General features: G+C 45.7%; 1 protein-coding gene across 2 annotated transcripts in view; it reads left to right on the top strand.

Moving 5' to 3' along the window:
- The window catches only part of cntnap2a (contactin associated protein 2a), a 226,266-nt gene that overhangs the window by 93,909 nt on the left and 110,638 nt on the right, over positions 1-21,719 (top strand). For both annotated transcript variants that reach the window (XM_071414746.1, XM_071414747.1), the window contains exon 2: positions 21,222-21,332. In XM_071414746.1, coding sequence (XP_071270847.1) covers positions 21,222-21,332 — 111 coding nt within the window. The remainder of the gene's footprint in view (positions 1-21,221; positions 21,333-21,719) is intronic.

Below are 21,719 nucleotides of genomic sequence, written 5' to 3'. Positions count from 1 at the left end.
CAGGACCTTAAGGAAGGATATGCATGTTCTTGATAACATTTGAAAGGAAACACTTTGAAGTTTGTGGAAATGTGAAATGAATGTAGGTGAGAATAACACATTTGATCTGGTAAAAGATTATACAAAGAAAACCATCATCTTTGTGCCACCATCTTTGAAATGCAAGAGGAAGGCCATAATGTATTACTCCAGCCCAGGCGCAATTTAGATTTTGGCCACAGCAGTGTATGTGCAAAGTTTTAGACTGATCCAATGAACCATTGTATTTCTGTTCAAAATGTATCAAGACTGCTCAAATGTGCCTAATGGTTTATTAATACATTTTCAAGTTCAAAACTGTGCACTCTCCTCAATCAATAGCATGGTATTCATTCACTGTAATAGCTACTGTAAATTGGACAGTGCAGTTAGATTAACAAGAATTGAAGCTTTCTGCCAATATCAGATATGTCTATGTCCTGGGAAATGTTCTTGTTACTTACAACCTCATGCTAATCGCATTAGCCTCGTTAGCTCAACCGTCCCGCGGGAGACCCACCGATCCTGTAGAGGTTTTAAATCAAATCAAATCAAATCAATTATATTTGTCACATACACATGGTTAGCAGATGTTAATGCAAGTGTAGTGAAATGCTTGTGCTTCTAGTTCCGACCATGCAGTAATAGCTAACAAGTAATATAACCTAATAATTCCACAACAACTACCTTATACACACAAGTGTAATGGAATGAATACGAACATGCACATAAAAATATATAAATGAGTGATGGCCGAACTGCATAGGCAAGATGCAGTAGATGGTATAGAGTACAGTATATACATATGAGATGAGTAATGTAGGGTATGAGAACATATAAAGCAGCATTGTTTAAAGTGGCTAGTGATACATTACTGTCACGCCCTGAGAGCTTTTTATGTCTCTAGTTTGGTTTGGTCAGGGTGTGATTGGGTGGGCATTCTATGTTCATTTTTCAATGTGTTGTATTTCTTTGTTTTGGCCGGGTATGGTTCTCAATCAGGGACAGCTGTCTATCATTGTCTCTGATTGGGAACCATACTTAGGTAGCATTTTCCCACCTGTGTTTTGTGGGTAGTTGTTTTCTGTTTAGTGTTTTCTGCACCTGACAGGACTGTTTCAGTTTCGTTTTGCACTTTGTTATTTTGTTCTAGTGTTCAGTTTAAATAAAAGTCATGAACACTTACCACGCTGCGCAATGGTCCGATTCTTCCTCTTCAGACGACGACACCCGTTACAATTACATTAAGATGGCAAGATGCAGTAGATGGTATAGAGAACAGTATATACATATGAGATGAGTAATGTAGGGTATGAGAACATTATATAAAATGGCATTGTTTAAAGTGGCTAGTGATACATTTAATTACATCAAGATGGCAAGATGCAGTAGATCGTATACCGTACAGTATATACGTACATATGAGATGAGTAATGTAGGGTATGGAAACATTATATATAAAGTGGCTAGTGATAAGTTGATTACATACATTTTTCCATTATTAAAGTGGCTGGAGTTGAGTCAGTATGTTGGCAGCAGCCACTCAATGTTAGTGATGGCTGTTTAACAGTCTGATGGCCTTGAGATAGAAGCTGTTTTTCAGTCTCTCGGTCCCCGCTTTGATGCACCTGTACTGACCTCGCCTTCTGGATGATAGCGGGGTGAACAGGCAGTGGCTCGTGTGGTTGTTGTCCTTTATAGTCTTTTTGGCCTTCCTGTGACATCGGGTGGTGTAGGTGTCCTGGAGGGCAGGTAGTTTGCACCCGGTGATACGTTGTGCAGACCTCACTACCCTCTGGAGAGCCTTCCAGTTATGGGCAGAGCAGCTGCCGTACCAGGCGGTGATACAGCCCGACAGGATGCTCTCGATTGTGCCTCTGTAAAAATGTGTGAGTGTTTTTGGTGACAAGCCGAATTTCTTCAGCCTCCTGAGGTTGAAGAGGCGCTGCTGCGCATTCTTCATCATGCTGTCTGTGTGGGTGGACCATTTCAGTTTGTCCGTGATGTGTACGCCGAGGAACTTAAAACTCTCCACCCTCTCCACTACTGTCCCGTCAATGTAGATAGGGGACTGCTCCCTCTGCTGTTTCCTGAAGTCCACAATCATCTCCTTTGTTTTGTTGACATTGAGTGTGAGGATATTTTCCTGACACCACACTCCAAGGGCCCTCACCTCCTCCCTGTAGGCCGTCTCGTCGTTGTTGGTAATCAAGCCTACCACTGTAGTGTCGTCTGCAAACTTGATGATTGAGTTGGAGGCGTGCATGGCCACGCAGTCGTGGGTGAACAGGGAGTACAGGAGAGGGCTGAGAACGCACCCTTGTGGGGACCCAGTGTTGAGGATCAGCGGGGTGGATATGTTGTTACCTACCCTCACCATCTGGGGGGCGGCCCGTCTGGAAATCCAGGACTCAGTTGCACAGGGCGGGGTCGAGACCCAGGATCTCGAGCTTAATGACGAGTTTGGAGGGTACTATGGTGTTAAATGCTGAGCTGTAATCGATGAACAGCATTCTTACATAGGTATTCCTCTTTTCCAGATGGGTTAGGGCAGTGTGCAGAGTGATGGCGATTGCGTCGTCTGTGGACCTATTGGGGCGGTAAGCAAATTGGAGTGGGTCTAGGGTGTCAGGTAGGGTGGAGGTGATATGGTCCTTGACTAGTCTCTCAAAGCACTTCATGATGACGGAAGTGAGTGCTACAGGGCGGTAGACATTTAGCTCAGTTACCTTAGCTTTCTTGGGAACAGGAACAATGGTAGCCCTCTTGAAGCATGAGGGAATAGCAGACTGGGATAAGGTTGATTGAATATGTCTGTAAACACACCAGCCAGCTGGTCTGCGCATGCTCTGAGGACGCGGCCGGGGATGCCGTCTGGGCCTGCAGCCTTACGAGGGTTAACACGTTTAAATGTTTTACTCACGTTGGCTACAATGAAGGAGAGCCTGCAGCTTTTGGTAGCGGGCCATGTCAGTGACACTGTATTGTTCTCAAAGTGAGCAAAAAAGTTGTTTAGTCTGTCTGGGAGCAAGGCATTGTGATCCGCAACGGGGTTTTTCTTTTGTAGTCCGTGATTGACTGTAGACCCTGGCACATACTTCTCGTGTCTGAGCCGTTGAATTGCGACTCTACTTTGTCTCTGTACTGACGCTTAGCTTGGTTGATTGCCTTGCAGAGGGAATAGCTAAACTGTTTGTATTCGGTCATGTTTCCGGTCACCTTGCCCTGATTAAACGCAGTGGTTCGCACGTTCAGTTTTGCGCGAATGTTGCCATCAATCCACTGTTTCTGGTTGGGGAATGTTTTAATAGAGGCTGTGGGTACAACATCCCTGATGCACTTGTTAATAAACTCGCACACCGAATCAGCGTATTCATCAATGTTATTGTTCGCCGCAATGCGGAACATATCCCAGTCCACGTGATCGAAGCAATCTTGAAGCGTGGAATCCGATTGGTCGGACCAGCGTTGAACAGACCTGAGCGCAGGAGCTTCCTGTTTTAGTTTCTGTCTATAGGCTGGAAGCAACAAAATGGAGTCGTGGTCAGCTTTTCCGAAAGGAGGGCGGGGGAGGGCCTTATATGCGTCGCGGAAGTTAGAATAACAGTGGTCTAGGGTTTTGCCAGCCCTGGTAGCACAATCGATATGCTGATAGAATTTGGGGAGCCTTGTTTTCAGATTAGCCTTGTTAAAATCCCCGGCTACAATAAATGCAGCCTCAGGATATGTGGAGTCCAATGAAGTTCTTTCAGGGCCGTCGATGTGTCTGCTTGGGGGGGAATATACACAAATGTGATTATGATCGAATGGTGTCAGGTATCGATGACTTTGTCCATTCATTAATACAGTCATTGGTGCGCACATACACACAGACACACACATAGCACTACTGTACACACGCGCAGATAAACACACACACACACACACACACACACACACACACACACACACACACACACACACACACACACACACACACACACACACACACACTTAGCATCTGTCAAGTGCTGAGATTCTGTTGCCTAAATATATCATGTACTGTAATAGAAACAGTATCACTAGTTAAAACTGCAAATCTACATACTGTTCCAGCTCACAAAATAAACTCTTCCAATTTATTTTGAAATATAATTGCCTTTCTGAGTCGCACTGCTTGTTAAAATAGATTGCAGCCTCAGAAAGGCGCGAGTCAATCAATCTTGTTGTATTTACTGAAGGCGAGAAAAAATATACGAATTTTAAAGGATTTTAAATGGAATGGGTTCTTAGAGCAACTAGATATTGAGTTATCTCGCTGCCCACACACCTTGGATAAACACAGATTATAACCAACTGCTTTTTTAACATTTCATTACCTTGAATTAGAGCATGTACAGCAATTCTGGTGTAAACAATATTACAGCTAAAATACAAATATAACCTGCTCCATCAAAATGAATCTCTTCTTGTCATGACAATATTGTGTATTTCCCTGGTAATAACAACCTTAGGCCACCTCTATAATTTGATATAAAGGGCAGAAAACAAACTTCAAAGACTCAATATACCTCTGGAAGTTACACCCTCTCATAAATAAACTCACCCCAGAGGTTCCAATAACATCCTGGTTGTAATTTCAAAATACGTTGGCCTGGCCTGTCTTTCTCTTCTTAAATTCAATTGATTTATCTCTGCGGGGGAAACACTGAATGTGCATTTCACCCTGTGGGAACTGCACATTTCTTTTCATGCTGACTCAATCAGAGCGTAGCTTATCTAGATAGGGTTATAATTGTCAGTCTAGATAGTGCAACAATACTCGGTCTAGTCTAGTCTCTATCTATTTTTGGTTTCTTTTGTAGCGATAGATAAAGTGAATTGCAGCTTTGTCGTCTCTTAGAAGGCGAAGACTTCTCTCCTATCCGTCTTCAGAATGGAGCCAAGGTGTCTGTTTTATCTCTAACATGTCATCTTTGAGACGGTCGTTGTGTGCTTTCACTAATTAGGAACCTTATTAAAGGAAACCCCTGGAGCGTAGAACCTATTGAACGTCACACAAACAGGAAATAAATATAGCTATCTGTCCTTCTCTAATCGCAGCTGAATGGTACGTGTCACCTTGAAGCCTGTCTATAATGCAGTTGAGTTAATCAGTTATAATCAGATCTAACCAAATAACGTGTAGGCCAGGGGTGACCAACACTCCCCCTAGAGAGATATTGGGGGTACAGCCTTAAGCTCAAACCTCATTGTAACACACCTGATTCAGCTAATCAAGGGCCTGGTGAGCAGCTAATTAGTAGAAACGTGGCATGCAGCACTTTAGTATCCTTAGTTAGGAGCTTAATGTCTTCAGATCTATATACTGTGTCTTCCGTATTGCTTGGTAACCTAACCTCATTACAGAGCTGTTGGTGGACACTGCAGAAACATTACTAAGGATCCATACACATTCAAAATGGTTCAACTGTTTTATAACTAAAGATCTGTACCAAGAGTCAGTTATTCATCTACATTCTCTTAGGGAATCTGGACACGTCTGGTATGTTCCCCCATTCTCACTCCGTTGTGGCGGTTCTAAACCTCTCACCAGGAGCGGTTTTCCAGTGACAGATGTTTTATGGTCGGAATGTGATCCACATACACACAGACGGATGAGGGAATGACATTCCAAAAATATGTCATTGCCATTCCAATCTAGTTGACGTTCCAGTTTTCTATGCAGACGACATGCTGGGGATTGTAATGAGACGTTTATCATTGGGCAGATTGGAGCACTGTCAGTCAGACCTGTATACTGTATATATAGGGTCAACATGCAGCCCTAGTGTGGTGCCCATTTATCTGGGATAGATTGAATTAAACCTCAGACATGCTCTCCATCCAGAGGCCCTGCACTGCGGCTTGAACCTGTGTAATCTCTCAGACAGATTACGTAAACATAATCTGACCAAATTACGCAAGATTTTAGTTGTGGGTTAACGGAGCTTAGACCCTGTGCTCCTCTGAACTGTGTGTGATGTGTGCTGTTTAGGGCGATTGACAACTGAGCAGAAGACATTTCCGTTGTTCGGAACAATAAAGTTGTATTGTACTGTCTTATAGACTGGTACTGGGCAATATGGGAAAAAAATGATAAATTGCCTGAATTGATGTGATAATGATAATAGAATGAGTGTATAAGTGTATAAGTGTATAACATGAATGTGCACCACAGTGTTTTTTATTATCCAGTAAACTACTGCTACTAGTTTGATGGTTGTAGCCATCAATTATCCCATTAAGAGATTAATGTAGAACCCTACTACTTGAACCCTATTAATCTCTTAAAGGCCTTAACAATCCCACATATTTCATTTTAAACACATTTCTTTAATATAGGCTAATGAACGCAAAAATGCCTGCCATAAGTGATCGGTATGATCGGTGTGGATAATTAGACTGGTACAGCACAGTAAGTACAGTTATATCCAGTTGTTCGCAACGGTACACATTTCATATCATGCTGGGAAGACGGAGCGTTGATGGGACCCCGGACAGAGGACACATGCATTATTAATGTCATCAACAGATAGTTCGGAACTGAAGGAAATATGTACTGTGCATATAGTGACAGTACATGTAGTGAAAGTACTTTTGCCAAGTAATCAGAGTGGCTGTAGTTTTAAGAGCATGCTTGTAGAAGACAGAAATAATGGAGCTCAGAGCTACTCTAGGGAGATGGTAGACATGTCCCATCGCTACTTTGCTAGATTTTCTGTTAACACTGATCATGGCTCAATCATCCGTTTGAAATTTGCTTTGTAGGTGGCTTTAGGTGGTTGTTTGCGTGTGTGTTGCACAGTATAGCCATGTAAGTTGTGTTTCTGCAAACGAGGCAGACTTTATGAACAGATTTCCTTGTGGCTATGTGATCAATTTGGACATGTTTCATGAAATATGATTGTACACAAAATTATGCACGTGTACAGACATTACTAATGTACACAACAGGACCAAAGGTATGTGGACACCTGCTTGTCGAGCATCTCATTCCAAAATCATGGGTATTAATATGGAGTTGGTCCCCCCCCTTTGCTGCTAAAACAGCCTCCACTCTTCTGGGGAGGCTTTCCACTAGATGTTGGAACATTGCTGCGGGGACTTGCTTCCATTCAGCTACAAGAGCATTAGTGAGGTCGGGCACTGATGTTGGGCGATTAGGCCTGGCTCACAGTCGCCGTTCCAATTCATCCCAAAGGTGTTCAATGGGGTTGAGGTGCAAGCCAGTCATGTTCGTCCACACCGATCTCGACAAACCGTTTCTGTATGGACCTCGCTTTGTGCATGGGGGCATTGTCATGCTGAAACAGGAAAGAGTCTTCCCCAAGCTGTTGCCACAAAGTTGGAAGCACAGAATCATCTAGAATGTCACTGTATGCTGTAGCGTTAAGATTTCTCTTCACTGGAACTCAGGGGCCTAGCCCGAAATTTGAAAAATAGCCCCAGACCAATATTTCTCCTCCACCAAACATTACAGTTGTCTCTATGCATTCAGGTAGGTAACGTTCTCCTGGCATTCGCCAAACCCAGATTTGTCCATCGGACTGCCAGATGGTGAGCGTGATTAATCACTCCAGAGAACGCGTTTCCACTGCTCCAGAGTCCAATGGTGATCTTAGGCTTGTGTGCGGCTGCTCAGCCATGGAAACCCATTTCATGAAGCTATCACCTAACAGTTCTTGTGCTGACGTTTCCACTTCACAATAACAGCACTTACAGTTGACAGGAGCAGCTCTGACAGGGCAGACATTTTACCAACTGGCTTGTGGGAAAGATGGCATCCTGTGACGGTACCACGTTGTAAGTCAGTGAGCTCTTCAGTAAGACCATTCTACTGCCAATGTTTGTCTATGGAGATTGCATGCTGTGTGCTCGATTTAATACACCTGTCAGTAACGGATGTGGCTGAAATTGTCTAATCCCCTTTTTGTATATATAGTGTATATGACTGTAGTTCTGTGAGCACTACTCATGATATGTCATTCATTTGAGGTCATGAACCAATAGAGTTCACATAATACCAGATATATTTTATTTATTCGATACTGTGTGCTTGATATCCTCCCTCAACAGGTGTTAAGTCTCTATTGCACTCTGTGAGATGTGTTGTTCAGAACATTCTGTAACACCACTAATGTAATGTCAATGTCTGAATCTCATGACTAGCCTGTGTTCCTGAGCGGTAGTCTGTAACAGCAGTCTGTGTCTCTGAGCAGGAGTGGGTCTTCTGTTGCAGTACAAACTCTCCATCCTCAGAACTCAGTGTTCACTGGTGACGTGAGACACGTGGGATTTGACCCAGCCCAGGTGTCTATTAGAGCAGTGGGATACCAGGTGCATTGCATTCATCTCCCTCTCGCTCTCTTTCTCTCTCTCTCTCTCCCTCTCTCTCTCTGTCTCTGTCTCTGTCACTCTCTATCTCTCTCACTCTTCTCTAACGCTTTCTTTTTGGAGGAGACTCCGTCTGCACTACTGAGCCCCTGTGGTGCCATCAATCACACACAGACATGTCTGCAAACCACACATGCACACATACGTGCGTGCACTCACACGCAAGCAAACACACGCAAGTACACACACACATCAGATAACAATGGGGAATTCATTATTTCCAAATATGTCGACCTGATTTAAATTTAAACCCTCCTCACCAGATCTCCTCCACCTCTAGGGATGTCTAGCCAATTACATTGAGCAAAGCAGAGCAGCATATAAACCTGGTTATGGTAATAAGGTCAAGGAATAAGCAATAAGCACCAGGTAGACTAGCCAAAAGAGCCCAACTAGATTATAGATTGTCCCAAAATGATGAATGATAAATCGAGAATATTGAAATACTGCTAGTTTTTAATTAAACTGCCCTTTTCTGCAGCATGCTAAGCTATTTAATACTATGAAAATGCGGGGAAAGCACCAGGAATGGACGGCTTTCCCATAGAATTCTATTTAACATTTTGGGACAAATCTGAAATAATACATTTTATACAAATATTATATAAATGTCCCAAAGCAAAAATATACACAAATAATACATTATCTATGAAATTACTTCAGAAGGGGCACAAGACAGGGATGTCCTCTTTCCCCCCTCCTGTTTGCACTGGTAATTGAACCGCTTGCAGAAAGAATTAGACAGGACCAATAATGTAACAGGTATCAGTTTTGGTAAACATGAATATAAACAAAACGTATTTGCAGATGATCTTCTGATATACCTGACCAATATTGAAAACTTAATGACCCTTTGCTAAAATCTCATGATATAACATTTACATGGGAAAAAAACGAAATAATGGCAATAGGAAAACTATAAATAATGACTCATTGTCACGCCCTGACCATAGATTGCTTTGTATGTTTCTATGTTTTGGTTGGTCAGGGTGTGATGTGGGTGGGCATTCTATGTTGTATGTCTAGGTTGTCTGTTTCTATGTGTTTGGCCTAGTATGGTTCTCAATCAGAGGCAGGTGTCAGTCGTTGTCTCTGATTGGGAGCCATATTTAGGTAGCTTGTTTTCCTTTGTGTTTTGTGGGTGGTTGTTTCCTGTGTCTGTGTTTGCACCATACGGGACTGTTTCGATTTCCGTTTGTTCATTCACTTTGTTATTTTGTATTTTTGTAGTGTTCAGTTTTATATATTAAAATGGACACTTACCACGCTGCACATTGGTCCGATATCTCTTAATCCTCGTCAGAAGAAGAGGAAAGTCGTTACAGAACCACCCACCAACCAAGGACCAAGCAGCTTGGTAAACGGCAGCAGCGAGTTCTGGACTCCTGGACATGGGAGGAGATTCTGGACGGAAAGGGACCCTGGGTACAGGTTGGGGAATATCGCCGCCCCAAGGCAGAGCTGGAGGCAGCGAAAGCTGAGCGGCGTTGGTATGAGGAGGCAGCACGGCAGCGCGGCTGGGACGAGAGGCAGCCCCAAAAATGTATTGGGGGGGCACATGGGGAGTGTGGCTAAGTCAGGTAGGAGACCTGAGCCAACTCCCCGTGCTTACCGTGGAGAGAGTGTGTCCGGGCAGGCACCCTGTTATGCGGAAAAGCGCACAATGTCCCCAGTGCGCACGCATAGCCTGGTGCGCTACATTGCCGCTCCTCGTATCGGCCGGGCTAGAGTGGGCATCGAGCCAGGTGCGATGAAGCCTGCTCAGCGCATCTGGTCTCGAGTGCGTCTCCTCGGTCCGTGTTATATGGCACCAGCCCTACGCACTGTGTCTCCCGTGGGTCTGCACAGCCCAGTGCTTCCTAGGGTACTTTTAATCCGTCTATCTGCATATTTCAAGACATTGCATATGAGGGTGTGGTGAAATACCCAATAGGGGGACCATACTTTTCTTGTCAATGATTAAAAAAAATATTATACTTAAAAACTGGAAATTAAATGATCCTCCATCACTACAGCAGTGGACGAATCAAATGTACTGTTAATTAAATATTGAAAATGTCTGGGTTATGGAGAACATAGAAAAGTGCAATTTGACACCATATGGCATAGAGTGCTACAGGGGATGAAGGATGAGGGGAGTGAGGTTGTGGTTGTGAGACATACACTACACCAAAAGTATGTGGACGCCTGCTCGTTGAACATCTCATTGCCAAATCATGGGTATTAATATGGAGTTGGTCCCCCCTTTGCTGCTATAACAGCCACCACTCTTCTGGGAAGGCTTTCCACTAGATGTTGGAACATTGCTGCGGGGACTTGCTTCCATTCAGCCACAAGCGCATTAGTGAGGTCGGGCACTGATGTTGGGTGATTAGGCCTGGCATGCAGTCGGCGTTCCAATTCATCCCAAAGGTGTTTGATGGGGTTGAGGTCAGGGCTCTGTGCAAGCTAGTCAAGTTCTTCCACACAGATCTTAACAAAAATGTCTGTATGGACCTTGTTTTGTGCACTGGGGCATTGTCATGCTGAAACAGGACAGGGCCTTTCCCAAACTATTGTCACAAAGTTGGAAGCGCAGAATAATGTAGAATGTCATTGTATGCTGTAGCATTAAGATTTCCCTTCACTTGAACTAAGGGGCCTGGCCCGAACCATGAAAAACAGCCCCAGACCATTATTCCTCCGCCACCAAACTTTACAGTTGGCACTATACATTCGGGCAGGTAGCGTTCTCCTGGCATCCGCCAAACCCAAATTCGTCTGTCGGTAGGCCAGAAGGTGAACCATGATTCATCACTCCAGAGAACACATTTCTACTGCTCCAGAGTCCAATGGCTGTGAGCTTAACACCTCTCCAGCCGATGCTTGGCATTGTGCATGATGATCTTAGGCTTGTGTGCTGCTATTAGGCCATGGAAACCCATTTCATGAAGCTCCCGACAAACAGTTATTGTGCTGACGTTGCTTCCAGAGGCAGTTTGGACCTCGGAAGTGAGTGTTGCAACCGAGGACAGATGCTTTTAACGCGCTTCAGCCCTCTGCGGTTCCATTCTGTGAGCTTGTGTGGCCTACCATGTCGCGGCTGAGCCATTGTTGATGCTTTTCCACTTCACAATAACAGCACTTACAGTTGACCGGGGCAGCTCTAGCAGGGCAGAAATTTGACCAACTGTGGATGCCAAAGGTGGCATCCTGTGGCGGTGCCACGTTGAAATTCACTGAGCTCTTAAGTACGAGCCATTCTACTGCCAATGTTTGTCTATGGAGATTGCGTGGCTGTGTGCTCAATTTTATACACCTGTCAGCAACGGGTGTGGCTGAATTAGCAGAATCCACTAATTTGAAGGGGTGTCCACATACTTTTGTATATGTAGCGTAGGTGTTGTGTATGGCTGTGGTTGGAACATGTGGGTCTGAGCGGGTGTGATGTTATTGATGTTTGTTGAAATTTGTGTGTGTCTGTTGATTTATTATGTCTGTTTTTTATTGTTTAAAAAAAAGAGCGTTGGGGTGAGTAGTTTCCGGAAATGTTGTCGAATCCAGTGGGTTGCTTTAGCATTAGCTAGCCTAGCATGCTAAAGAAAAGGGCAGTTTGATTAAAAACAAGCAGTGTTTCAATATTTTTGATTCATCATTCATCAGTTTGAGATAATTAGGATTACATCTCCCATCGCTGGATTGAGGTATTTTTTCCAATCCATATTTCGTGAGACTCCGCTTTGTCCACTTTCTGGCATAGCACTGTTACGACTAGAGAGAGAGGTAATGAAGTAATGAACAGGTTATTTTGGCTACAGGTAGACATTTCCCTTAGGCACAGGTTAAATCCCAGTAATCCTGACCAAAATCAGGGAAAATGCTGAACAGACTTTAGATCAGCGCTTATGGGGATGTATAATCCTAATCTGACCTATTAGTAGTAAAAGCCTGGCACGTTTGAGTAAGGCCCAGGACTCTGGGCTCAGAGCAGGGATGAGGTTTGAGTAAGGCCCAGGACTCTGGGCTCAGAGCAGGGTAGAGGTTTGAGTAAGGCCCAGGACTCTGGGCTCAGAGCAGGGTAGAGGTTTGAGTAAGGCCATGAGATACAGCAGAGCATGTTCCCTTTAACAGTCTGTGTCCTCTCTCATCAATCTATCATGCACACGCACACACACACACACACACACACACACACACATACTCCTTCGCTCTCCCGTCCCCATCTTAGGGTAATTATTGCCAGAGGCAGGTTGGCGTGGAGATGGATTGCCTCTGACGTCTGGTGAAAGTGAAAGAGAGGAGAGAGAATGCACCGCCGAGAAAGAGAGAGGAGAGAGGAGAGATTAAGAGGTAACACAGGGAGCGAGATGAGCGGTGGGAAATGGAAAAAGATAGACGGGGAAAGACAGAGGCCAGCTTGCTTTCTGCCCAATGTTTTAGTAACCATTAGTAAACACACACACACACACACTCACCTTATCAGCAACTCCAGCTATTCTCTTATTCTCAAAGTGGCTTTTTGGGGGGGGGGGGGTATTCTCTCTCTCTCACACACACACCGTCGTCCCCTTCTCTGCTGTTATTAACCTGTGGGGGCCTCTACTCCACTGGGATGGAGAACACTGATCTCACTGTGGGGCTCTGAGATGAAGGTAGCAAATAGACTTCACCCCTTAATTACTGCTGGACCTGCCCGTTGTGTGTGTGTGTTTCACCCCTTAATTACTGCTGGACCTGCCCGTTGTGTGTGTGTTTCACCCCTTAATTACTGCTGGACCTGCCCGTTGTGTGTGTGTGTTTCACCCCTTAATTACTGCTGGACCTGCCCGGTGTGTGTGTGTGTGTGTGTTTCACCCCTTAATTACTGCTTGACCTGCCCGTTGTGTGTGTGTTTTTCACCCCGTAATTACTGCTGGACCTGCCCGTTGTGTGTGTGTGTGTTTCACCCCTTAATTACTGCTGGACCAGCCCGTTGTGTGTGTGTGTGTGTTTTTCACCCCGTAATTACTGCTGGACCTGCCCGTTGTGTGTGTGTGTGTTTCACCCCTTAATTACTGCTGGACCTGCCCGTTGTGTGTGTGTGTTTCACCCCTTAATTACTGCTTGACCTGCCCGTTGTGTGTGTGTTTTTCACCCCGTAATTACTGCTGGACCTGCCCATTGTGTGTGTGTGTGTTTCACCCCTTAATTACTGCTGGACCTGCCCGTTGTGTGTGTGTCTTTCACCCCTTAATTACTGCTGGACCTGCCCGTTGTGTGTGTGTGTGTGTGTGTGTGATTCACCCCTTAATTACTGCTGGACCTGCCCGTTGTGTGTGTGTGTGTTTCACCCCTTAATTACTGCTGGACCTGCCCGATGTGTGTGTGTGTGTGTGTGTGTGTTTCACCCCTTAATTACTGCTGGACCTGCCCGTTGTGTGTGTATTTCACCCCTTAATTACTGCTGGACCTGACCGTTGTGTGTGTCTTTCACCCCTTAATTACTGCTGGACCTGCCCGTGTGTGTGTGTGTGTGTGTGTTTCACCCCTTAATTACTGCTGGACCTGCCTGTTGTGTGTGTGTGTGTTTCACCCCTTAATTACTGCTGGACCTGCCCGATGTGTGTGTGTGTGTGTTTCACCCCTTAGTTACTGCTGGACCTGCCCGTTGTGTGTGTGTGTCTTTCACCCCTTAATTACTGCTGGACCTGCCCGATGTGTGTGTGTGTGTGTGTGTGTGTGTGTGTGTGTGTGTGTGTGTGTGTGTGTGTGTGTGTGTGTGTGTGTGTGTGTGTGTGTGTGTGTGTGTGTGTGTGTGTGTGTGTGTGTGTGTGTGTGTGTTTCACCCCTTAATTATTGCTTGGCCTGCCCGTTGTGTGTGTGTCTTTCACCCCTTAATTACTGCTGGACCTGCCCGTTGTGTGTGTGTCTTTCACCCCTTAGTTACTGCTGGACTTGACCGATGTGTGAGTGTGTCTTTCACCCCTTAATTACTGCTGGACCTGCCCGTTGTGTGTGTGTTTCACCCCTTAATTACTGCTGGACCTGCCCGTTGTGTGTGTGTGTTTCACCCCTTAATTACTGCTGGACCTGCCCGTTGTGTGTGTGTGTTTCACCCCTTAATTACTGCTGGAACTGCCCGTTGTGAGTATGTGTTTCACCCCTTAATTACTGCTGGACCTGTCCGTTGTGTGTGTGTGTGTGTTTCACCCCTTAATTACTGCTGGACCTGCCCGTTGTGTGTGTGTGTCTTTCACCCCTTAATTACTGCTGGACCTGCCCGATGTGTGTGTGTGTGTGTGTGTGTGTGTGTGTGTGTGTGTGTGTGTGTGTGTGTGTGTGTGTGTGTGTGTGTGTGTGTGTGTGTGTGTGTGTGTGTGTGTGTGTGTGTGTGTGTGTGTGTGTGTGTTTCACCTCTTAATTACTGCTTGACCTGCCCGTTGTGTGAGTGTGTCTTTCACCCCTTAATTACTGCTGGACCTGCCTGTTGTGTGTGTGTGTTTCACCCCTTAATTACTGCTGGACCTGCCCGTTGTGTGTGTGTCTTTCACCCCCTAATTACTGCTGGACCTGACCGTTGTGTGTGTGTGTTTCACCCCTTAATTACTGCTGGACCTGCCCGTTGTGTGTGTGTGTGTGTGTGTGTGATTCACCCCTTAATTACTGCTGGACCTGCCCGTTGTGTGTGTCTGTGTGTGTTTCACCCCTTAATTACTGCTTGACCTGCCCGTTGTGTGTGTATTTCACCCCTTAATTACTGCTGGACCTGACCGTTGTGTGTGTCTTTCACCCCTTAATTACTGCTGGACCTGCCCGTTGTGTGTGTGTGTGTGTGTTTCACCCCTTAATTACTGCTGGACCTGCCCGTTGTGTGTGTGTGTGTGTGTTTCACCCCTTAATTACTGCTGGACCTGCCCGATGTGTGTGTGTGTGTGTGTTTCACCCCTTAATTACTGCTGGACCTGCCCGATGTGTGTGTGTGTGTGTGTGTTTCACCCCTTAATTACTGCTGGACCTGCCCGTTGTGTGTGTGTGTGTGTGTGTTTCACCCCTTAATTACTGCGGGACCTGCCCGTTGTGTGTGTGTGTGTGTGTGTTTCACCCCTTAATTACTGCTGGACCTGCCCGATGTGTATGTGTGTGTGTTTTTCACCCCTTAATTACTGCTGGACTCTGCTCCGTTGTGTGTGTGTGTGTGTGTGTGTGATTCACCCCTTAATTACTGCTGGACCTGCCCGTTGTGTGTGTCTGTGTTTCACCCCTTAATTACTGCTGGACCTGCCCGTTGTGTGTGTGTCTTTCACCCCTTAATTACTGCTGGACTTGACCGATGTGTGAGTGTGTCTTTCACCCCTTAAATACTGCTGGACCTGCCCGTTGTGTGTGTGTTTCACCCCTTAATTACTGCTGGACCTGCCCGTTGTGTGTGTGTGTTTCACCCCTTAATTACTGCTGGACCTGCCCGTTGTGTGTGTGTTTCACCCCTTAATTACTGCTGGAACTGCCCGTTGTGAGTATGTGTTTCACCCCTTAATTACTGCTGGACCTGTCCGTTGTGTGTGTGTGTGTGTGTTTCACCCCTTAATTACTGCTGGACCTGCCCGTTGTGTGTGTGTGTCTTTCACCCCTTAATTACTGCTGGACCTGCCCGATGTGTGTGTGTGTGTGTGTGTGTGTGTGTGTGTGTGTGTGTGTGTGTGTGTGTGTGTGTGTGTGTGTGTGTGTGTGTGTGTGTGTGTGTGTGTGTGTGTGTGTGTGTGTGTTTCACCTCTTAATTACTGCTTGACCTGCCCGTTGTGTGAGTGTGTCTTTCACCCCTTAATTACTGCTGGACCTGCCTGTTGTGTGTGTGTGTTTCACCCCTTAATTACTGCTGGACCTGCCCGTTGTGTGTGTGTGTCTTTCACCCCTTAATTACTGCTGGACCTGCCCGATGTGTGTGTGTGTGTGTGTGTGTGTGTGTGTGTGTGTGTGTGTGTGTGTGTGTGTGTGTGTGTGTGTGTGTGTGTGTGTGTGTGTGTGTGTGTGTGTGTGTGTGTGTGTGTGTGTGTGTGTGTTTCACCTCTTAATTACTGCTTGACCTGCCCGTTGTGTGAGTGTGTCTTTCACCCCTTAATTACTGCTGGACCTGCCTGTTGTGTGTGTGTGTTTCACCCCTTAATTACTGCTGGACCTGCCCGTTGTGTGTGTGTCTTTCACCCCCTAATTACTGCTGGACCTGACCGTTGTGTGTGTGTGTTTCACCCCTTAATTACTGCTGGACCTGCCCGTTGTGTGTGTGTGTGTGTGTGTGTGATTCACCCCTTAATTACTGCTGGACCTGCCCGTTGTGTGTGTCTGTGTGTGTTTCACCCCTTAATTACTGCTTGACCTGCCCGTTGTGTGTGTATTTCACCCCTTAATTACTGCTGGACCTGCCCGTTGTGTGTGTGTGTGTGTGTTTCACCCCTTAATTACTGCTGGACCTGCCCGTTGTGTGTGTGTGTGTGTGTTTCACCCCTTAATTACTGCTGGACCTGCCCGATGTGTGTGTGTGTGTGTGTTTCACCCCTTAATTACTGCTGGACCTGCCCGTTGTGTGTGTGTGTGTGTGTGTGTGTTTCACCCCTTAATTACTGCGGGACCTGCCCGTTGTATGTGTGTGTGTTTCACCCCTTAATTACTGCTGGACCTGCCCGTTGTGTGTGTGTTTCTTTCACCCCTTAATTACTGCTGGACCTGCCCGATGTGTGTGTGTGTGTGTGTGTGTGTGTGTGTGTGTGTGTGTGTGTGTGTGTGTGTGTGTGTGTGTGTGTGTGTGTGTGTGTGTGTGTGTGTGTGTGTGTGTGTGTGTGTGTGTGTGTGTGTGTGTGTGTGTGTGTGTGTTTCACCCCTTAATTACTGCTTGACCTGCCCGTTGTGTGTGTGTCTTTCACCCCTTAATTACTGCTGGACCTGCCCGTTGTGTGTGTGTCTTTCACCCCTTAATTACTGCTGGACTTGACCGATGTGTGAGTGTGTCTTTCACCCCTTAATTACTGCTGGACCTGCCCGTTGTGTGTGTGTTTCACCCCTTAATTACTGCTGGACCTGCCCGTTGTGTTTGTGTGTTTCACCCCTTAATTACTGCTGGACCTGCCCGTTGTGTGTGTGTTTCACCCCTTAATTACTGCTGGACCTGCCCGTTGTGAGTATGTGTTTCACCCCTTAATTACTGCTGGACCTGCCCGTTGTGTGTGTGTGTGTGTGTTTCACCCCTTAAATACTGCTGGACCTGTCCGTTGTGTGTGTGTGTGTGTGTTTCACCCCTTAATTACTGCTGGACCTGCCCGTTGTGTGTGTATGTCTTTCACCCCTTAATTACTGCTGGACCTGCCCGATGTGTGTGTGTGTGTGTGTGTGTGTGTGTGTGTGTGTGTGTGTGTGTGTGTGTGTGTGTGTGTGTGTGTGTGTGTGTGTGTGTGTGTGTGTGTGTGTGTGTGTGTGTGTGTGTGTGTGTGTGTATGTGTGTTTCACCCCTTAATTACTGCTTGACCTGCCCGTTGTGTGAGTGTGTCTTTCACCCCTTAATTACTGCTGGACCTGCCCGATGTGTGTGTGTGTCTTTCACCCCTTAATTACTGCTGGACCTGCCCGTTGTGTGTGTGTGTCTTTCACCCCTTAATTACTGCTGGACCTGCCCGTTGTGTGTGTGTTTCACCCCTTAATTACTGCTGGACCTGCCCGTTGTGTGTGTGTGTTTCACCCCTTAATTACTGCTGGACCTGCCTGTTGTGTGTGTGTTTCACCCCTTAATTACTGCTGGACCTGCCCGTTGTGTGTGTGTGTTTCACCCCTTAATTACTGCTGGACCTGCCTGTTGTGTGTGTTTGTGTTTCACCCCGTAATTACTACTGGACCTGCCCGTTGTGTGTGTGTTTTACCCCTTAATTACTGCTGGACCTGCTCGTTGTGCGTGTGTTTCACCCCTTAATTACTGCTGGTCCTGCCCGTTGTGTGTGTGTTTCACCCCTTAATTACTGCTGGACCTGCCCGTTGTGTGTATGCGTCTTTCTCTCTCTCTCGCTTTCTCATTCTCATTCTCCAAAAGCCATTCTACCCCTTCCCCAGTTGCTGCATTTTAGTTTTCGGTTTTATTATCCTCTAATAAAATCCATTTATGAACCTAAAATCCCCATTCCATTTTGGAATTCAGAGCTGATGTTCTTTCAATAGCCTGTGGGGATTTCCAAAGGAAGCACAGAGATAGAAGGAAAGGACAGGAAGAAAGAAGTGGTGAAAGGAATTGATACTGTAATCATCTATTGTTAACGCAACATGTTAGATAGAGTCTTTTCATCCTGTGAATCTGAGGAAAATTACTGTAATCATTCCTTCCAGTCCTTTCTCCGTTTCTCCACTTTGCAACGTAACTCTGAAAGCAATATTATATTACAACTAATAATGGATAACGACTGTAAGCGACTATCAGAGGGTCTGTGAGTGCTGTGGGTTGTGTGGGGGTAAGTCCCGCCATTTGGTTTTTATCTCAAATGCATTTAACTCCATGTGGACACACACATACACACACACACACACACACACAAACACACATGTGCTTGCACACACACACACACACACACACACACACACACACACACACACACGTGCATGCACACACACAAACAGAAATGCGTGTGAGTGGGATGTAGAGCTGTGGAAAGTAGATTCTTGACTGACTGTCTAGCCTGTTACACTGATTTCATCAAGGGATAGAATTGATTTCATTGGCCACTCAAAACTTCTGTCTTTTGTTACGTCAACTATCTTAGTATTGTTGAACCATGAACTATGTATACTGACCTCATACACACTTCTATTATATGAGTACAGCCAGCAGGAAAAGTCGCCTCTTTTCTCCTCCTTGTTGCTCCTTTTTTTTGCAGAGGTTCGTTCTCTCTGATTGTCTCAAAGTTGAAATGTCTCTCGACATCGAGGGGGGATAGAGGGAAGGAGATAGGTTTTTGTGCATTTCCATGGATACATTGCCTACTTTATAATGATACCAGCTAATAGAAAATGACCATCATAATTGCAATGGCCAAAGGCAGGGTTCTTGCTAAACACTTTTAGTTTCAATTTCATGTCTTTCGCCATCGTCTTTCATTACAAAATGTGTTTTCCGTCCACTAACACTAAACTTATCAAAGTGTTGTTGATTAGTTGAGTTAGGTGTGTTAGTGCTTGGCTGGAACGAAAGCATGTCACCTTGTATAACTCCCTAGCCCACTTGAAGTCTTAGTTGTTTAAACAGTGACAGCTGATGACAGTCAGTGACACATGTCCAGCTTGCTATTTGTGCAGCTCGGAGCTATTTGCTTTAGTCTAGAAATGGAACGGAACAGATAAATGTAATCGCATGTCTCCTCTTCTACCATCCTCTCCATCTGTCTCTCTCAGAGGAGTAGGTTGGCATTTAGACTGAGACATTGTAGTCATTCATTCTGCTTGTCTTTAATAAAACCAGGACAGAGGAAAACCATCCCCAGATTTTCATTCAAAGCAAATATCAGAGCAAATATTAGGCTTAATGTAGGCAACATGTGTCCATCGCATTCTCTGTCTGTCCAACAAAGGATTCAGAAGAGCTGTGGAAGGTGATGCTACAGAAGAGTGTGTGGGGGGGGGGGGGGGGGGGGGTGTACGTGTGTGGGGGTGGGGGGGGGGGGGGTACGTGTGTGTGTGTATTTTCGGCACAGGTGGTCTCAGTCAGTACTATGCGGGAGTATGGTTGTTAGACAAAGTACATAATGTCACAAATCGGTTCAGTCTCACACAGGGAGCATAACATCATCAAAACACCGTGACCGTTAGCGTGTGTATTCCAGGATAAATAATCTGCTCCCCCCCGGTGTGAAGCTATACTATAGTCCACCTCGCTCATATTTCCCTTCACCACTATGTGACTGGGGACTCTCTCTCTCTCTCTCTCTCTCTCTCTCTCTCTCTCTCTCTCTCTCTCTCTCTCTCTCTCTCTCTCTCTCTCTCTCTCTCTCTCTCTCTCTCTCTCTCTCTCTCTCTCACACACACACATTCCTGCCTTGCACTTTCGGTCTCCCTCCCTTGGCTGAGGCAGAGATTGAGCTGCTGTGTAAACCTAATGTAGTGGAAGATGTGGCCTTGCTAAGGTGTGTGTGTATTTGCCTCAGTGAAGTTCCACATCATTGAGCCTGTAGCTCACTCCACCATACAGGTGGCAGTGTTTTACTCTGTGATATGACTACTGTGCTGTATGTGTCATACACTGGCTGGGGAACACAGACCTGAATAACTAATGAAAATATATACTTGAATAATAACCCTGTTTTCTTTCTTTCGCTCTCTCTCTCTCTGTCTGTCTGTCTGTCTGTCTGTCTGTCTGTCTGTCTGTCTGTCTGTCTGTCTGTCTGTCTGTCTGTCTGTCTGTCTGTCTGTCTGTCTGTCTGTGTCTGTCTGTCTGTCTCTCTCTCTCTCTCTCTCTCTCTCTCTCTCTCTCTCTCTCTCTCTCTCTCTCTCTCTCTCTCTCTCTCTCTCTCTCTCTCTCTCACACTCTCTCTCTCTGTCTCTCTGTCTCTCCCTCTCTCTGTTTCTGTCTTTCTTTCTATCTCTATCTCTTTCTCTCTCTCTCTTTTCTCTCTCTTTCTCGCTCTCTCTCTTGCTCTCTTTTTTTCTCTCTCTTTTGCTGTCTCTTTCTCTCGCTGTCTTTCTCTCTCTCTCTCGCTGTCTTTCTCTCTCTCTCTCTCTCTCTCTCTCTCTCTCTCTCTCTCTCTCTCTCTCTCTCTCTCTCTCTCTCTCTCTCTCTCTCTCTCTCTCTCTCTTTCTTTCTCCTGTAGAGAAGTGTGAGGAGGCTCTCTCCTCTCCTCTCCCTCACACTGCCTTCACTGCCTCCTCAGTCTTCACCAGTGGATACGCTCCAGGCTATGCCAAGCTCAACCGGAGAGGAGGTAATACACACACTGAAAGAGAGAGAGAGACAGACACACACACAGACACAAAGAAGCTGCAGATGTAGTGACATTGATATGAATCGTTAGTGATAAGTCAATTTGCTAAGGGCTTCCTTCCTTGGGGGTGGAATAGAGATGGCACATAATCAATGAGACACAGGACAAGTATTAGTCTCTGTTGTGAAGGCTGACTGCTTCGACGTGGGTGTGTGGGTGTGGGTGTGTGGGTGTGTGTGCTAGCATATGTGCTTTTTTTCCAAAGTAGGACAAAGTGTCTAGTTTGAAAAGTGTTTTAGATTAGCTAATCATAAATTCCACATGTTGTCCTCTACTGATCCAAAGTCTCTGTCTTCTCTTCATGGGCTGTTTGAAGTTTCATTCCAT

This window comes from Salvelinus alpinus, chromosome 8 (assembly GCF_045679555.1).
Source record: "Salvelinus alpinus chromosome 8, SLU_Salpinus.1, whole genome shotgun sequence".
NCBI lineage: Eukaryota > Metazoa > Chordata > Actinopteri > Salmoniformes > Salmonidae > Salvelinus > Salvelinus alpinus.
The sequence above is the reverse complement of the archived record's forward strand: the minus strand, read 5'-3'. Positions and strand labels throughout refer to the sequence as shown.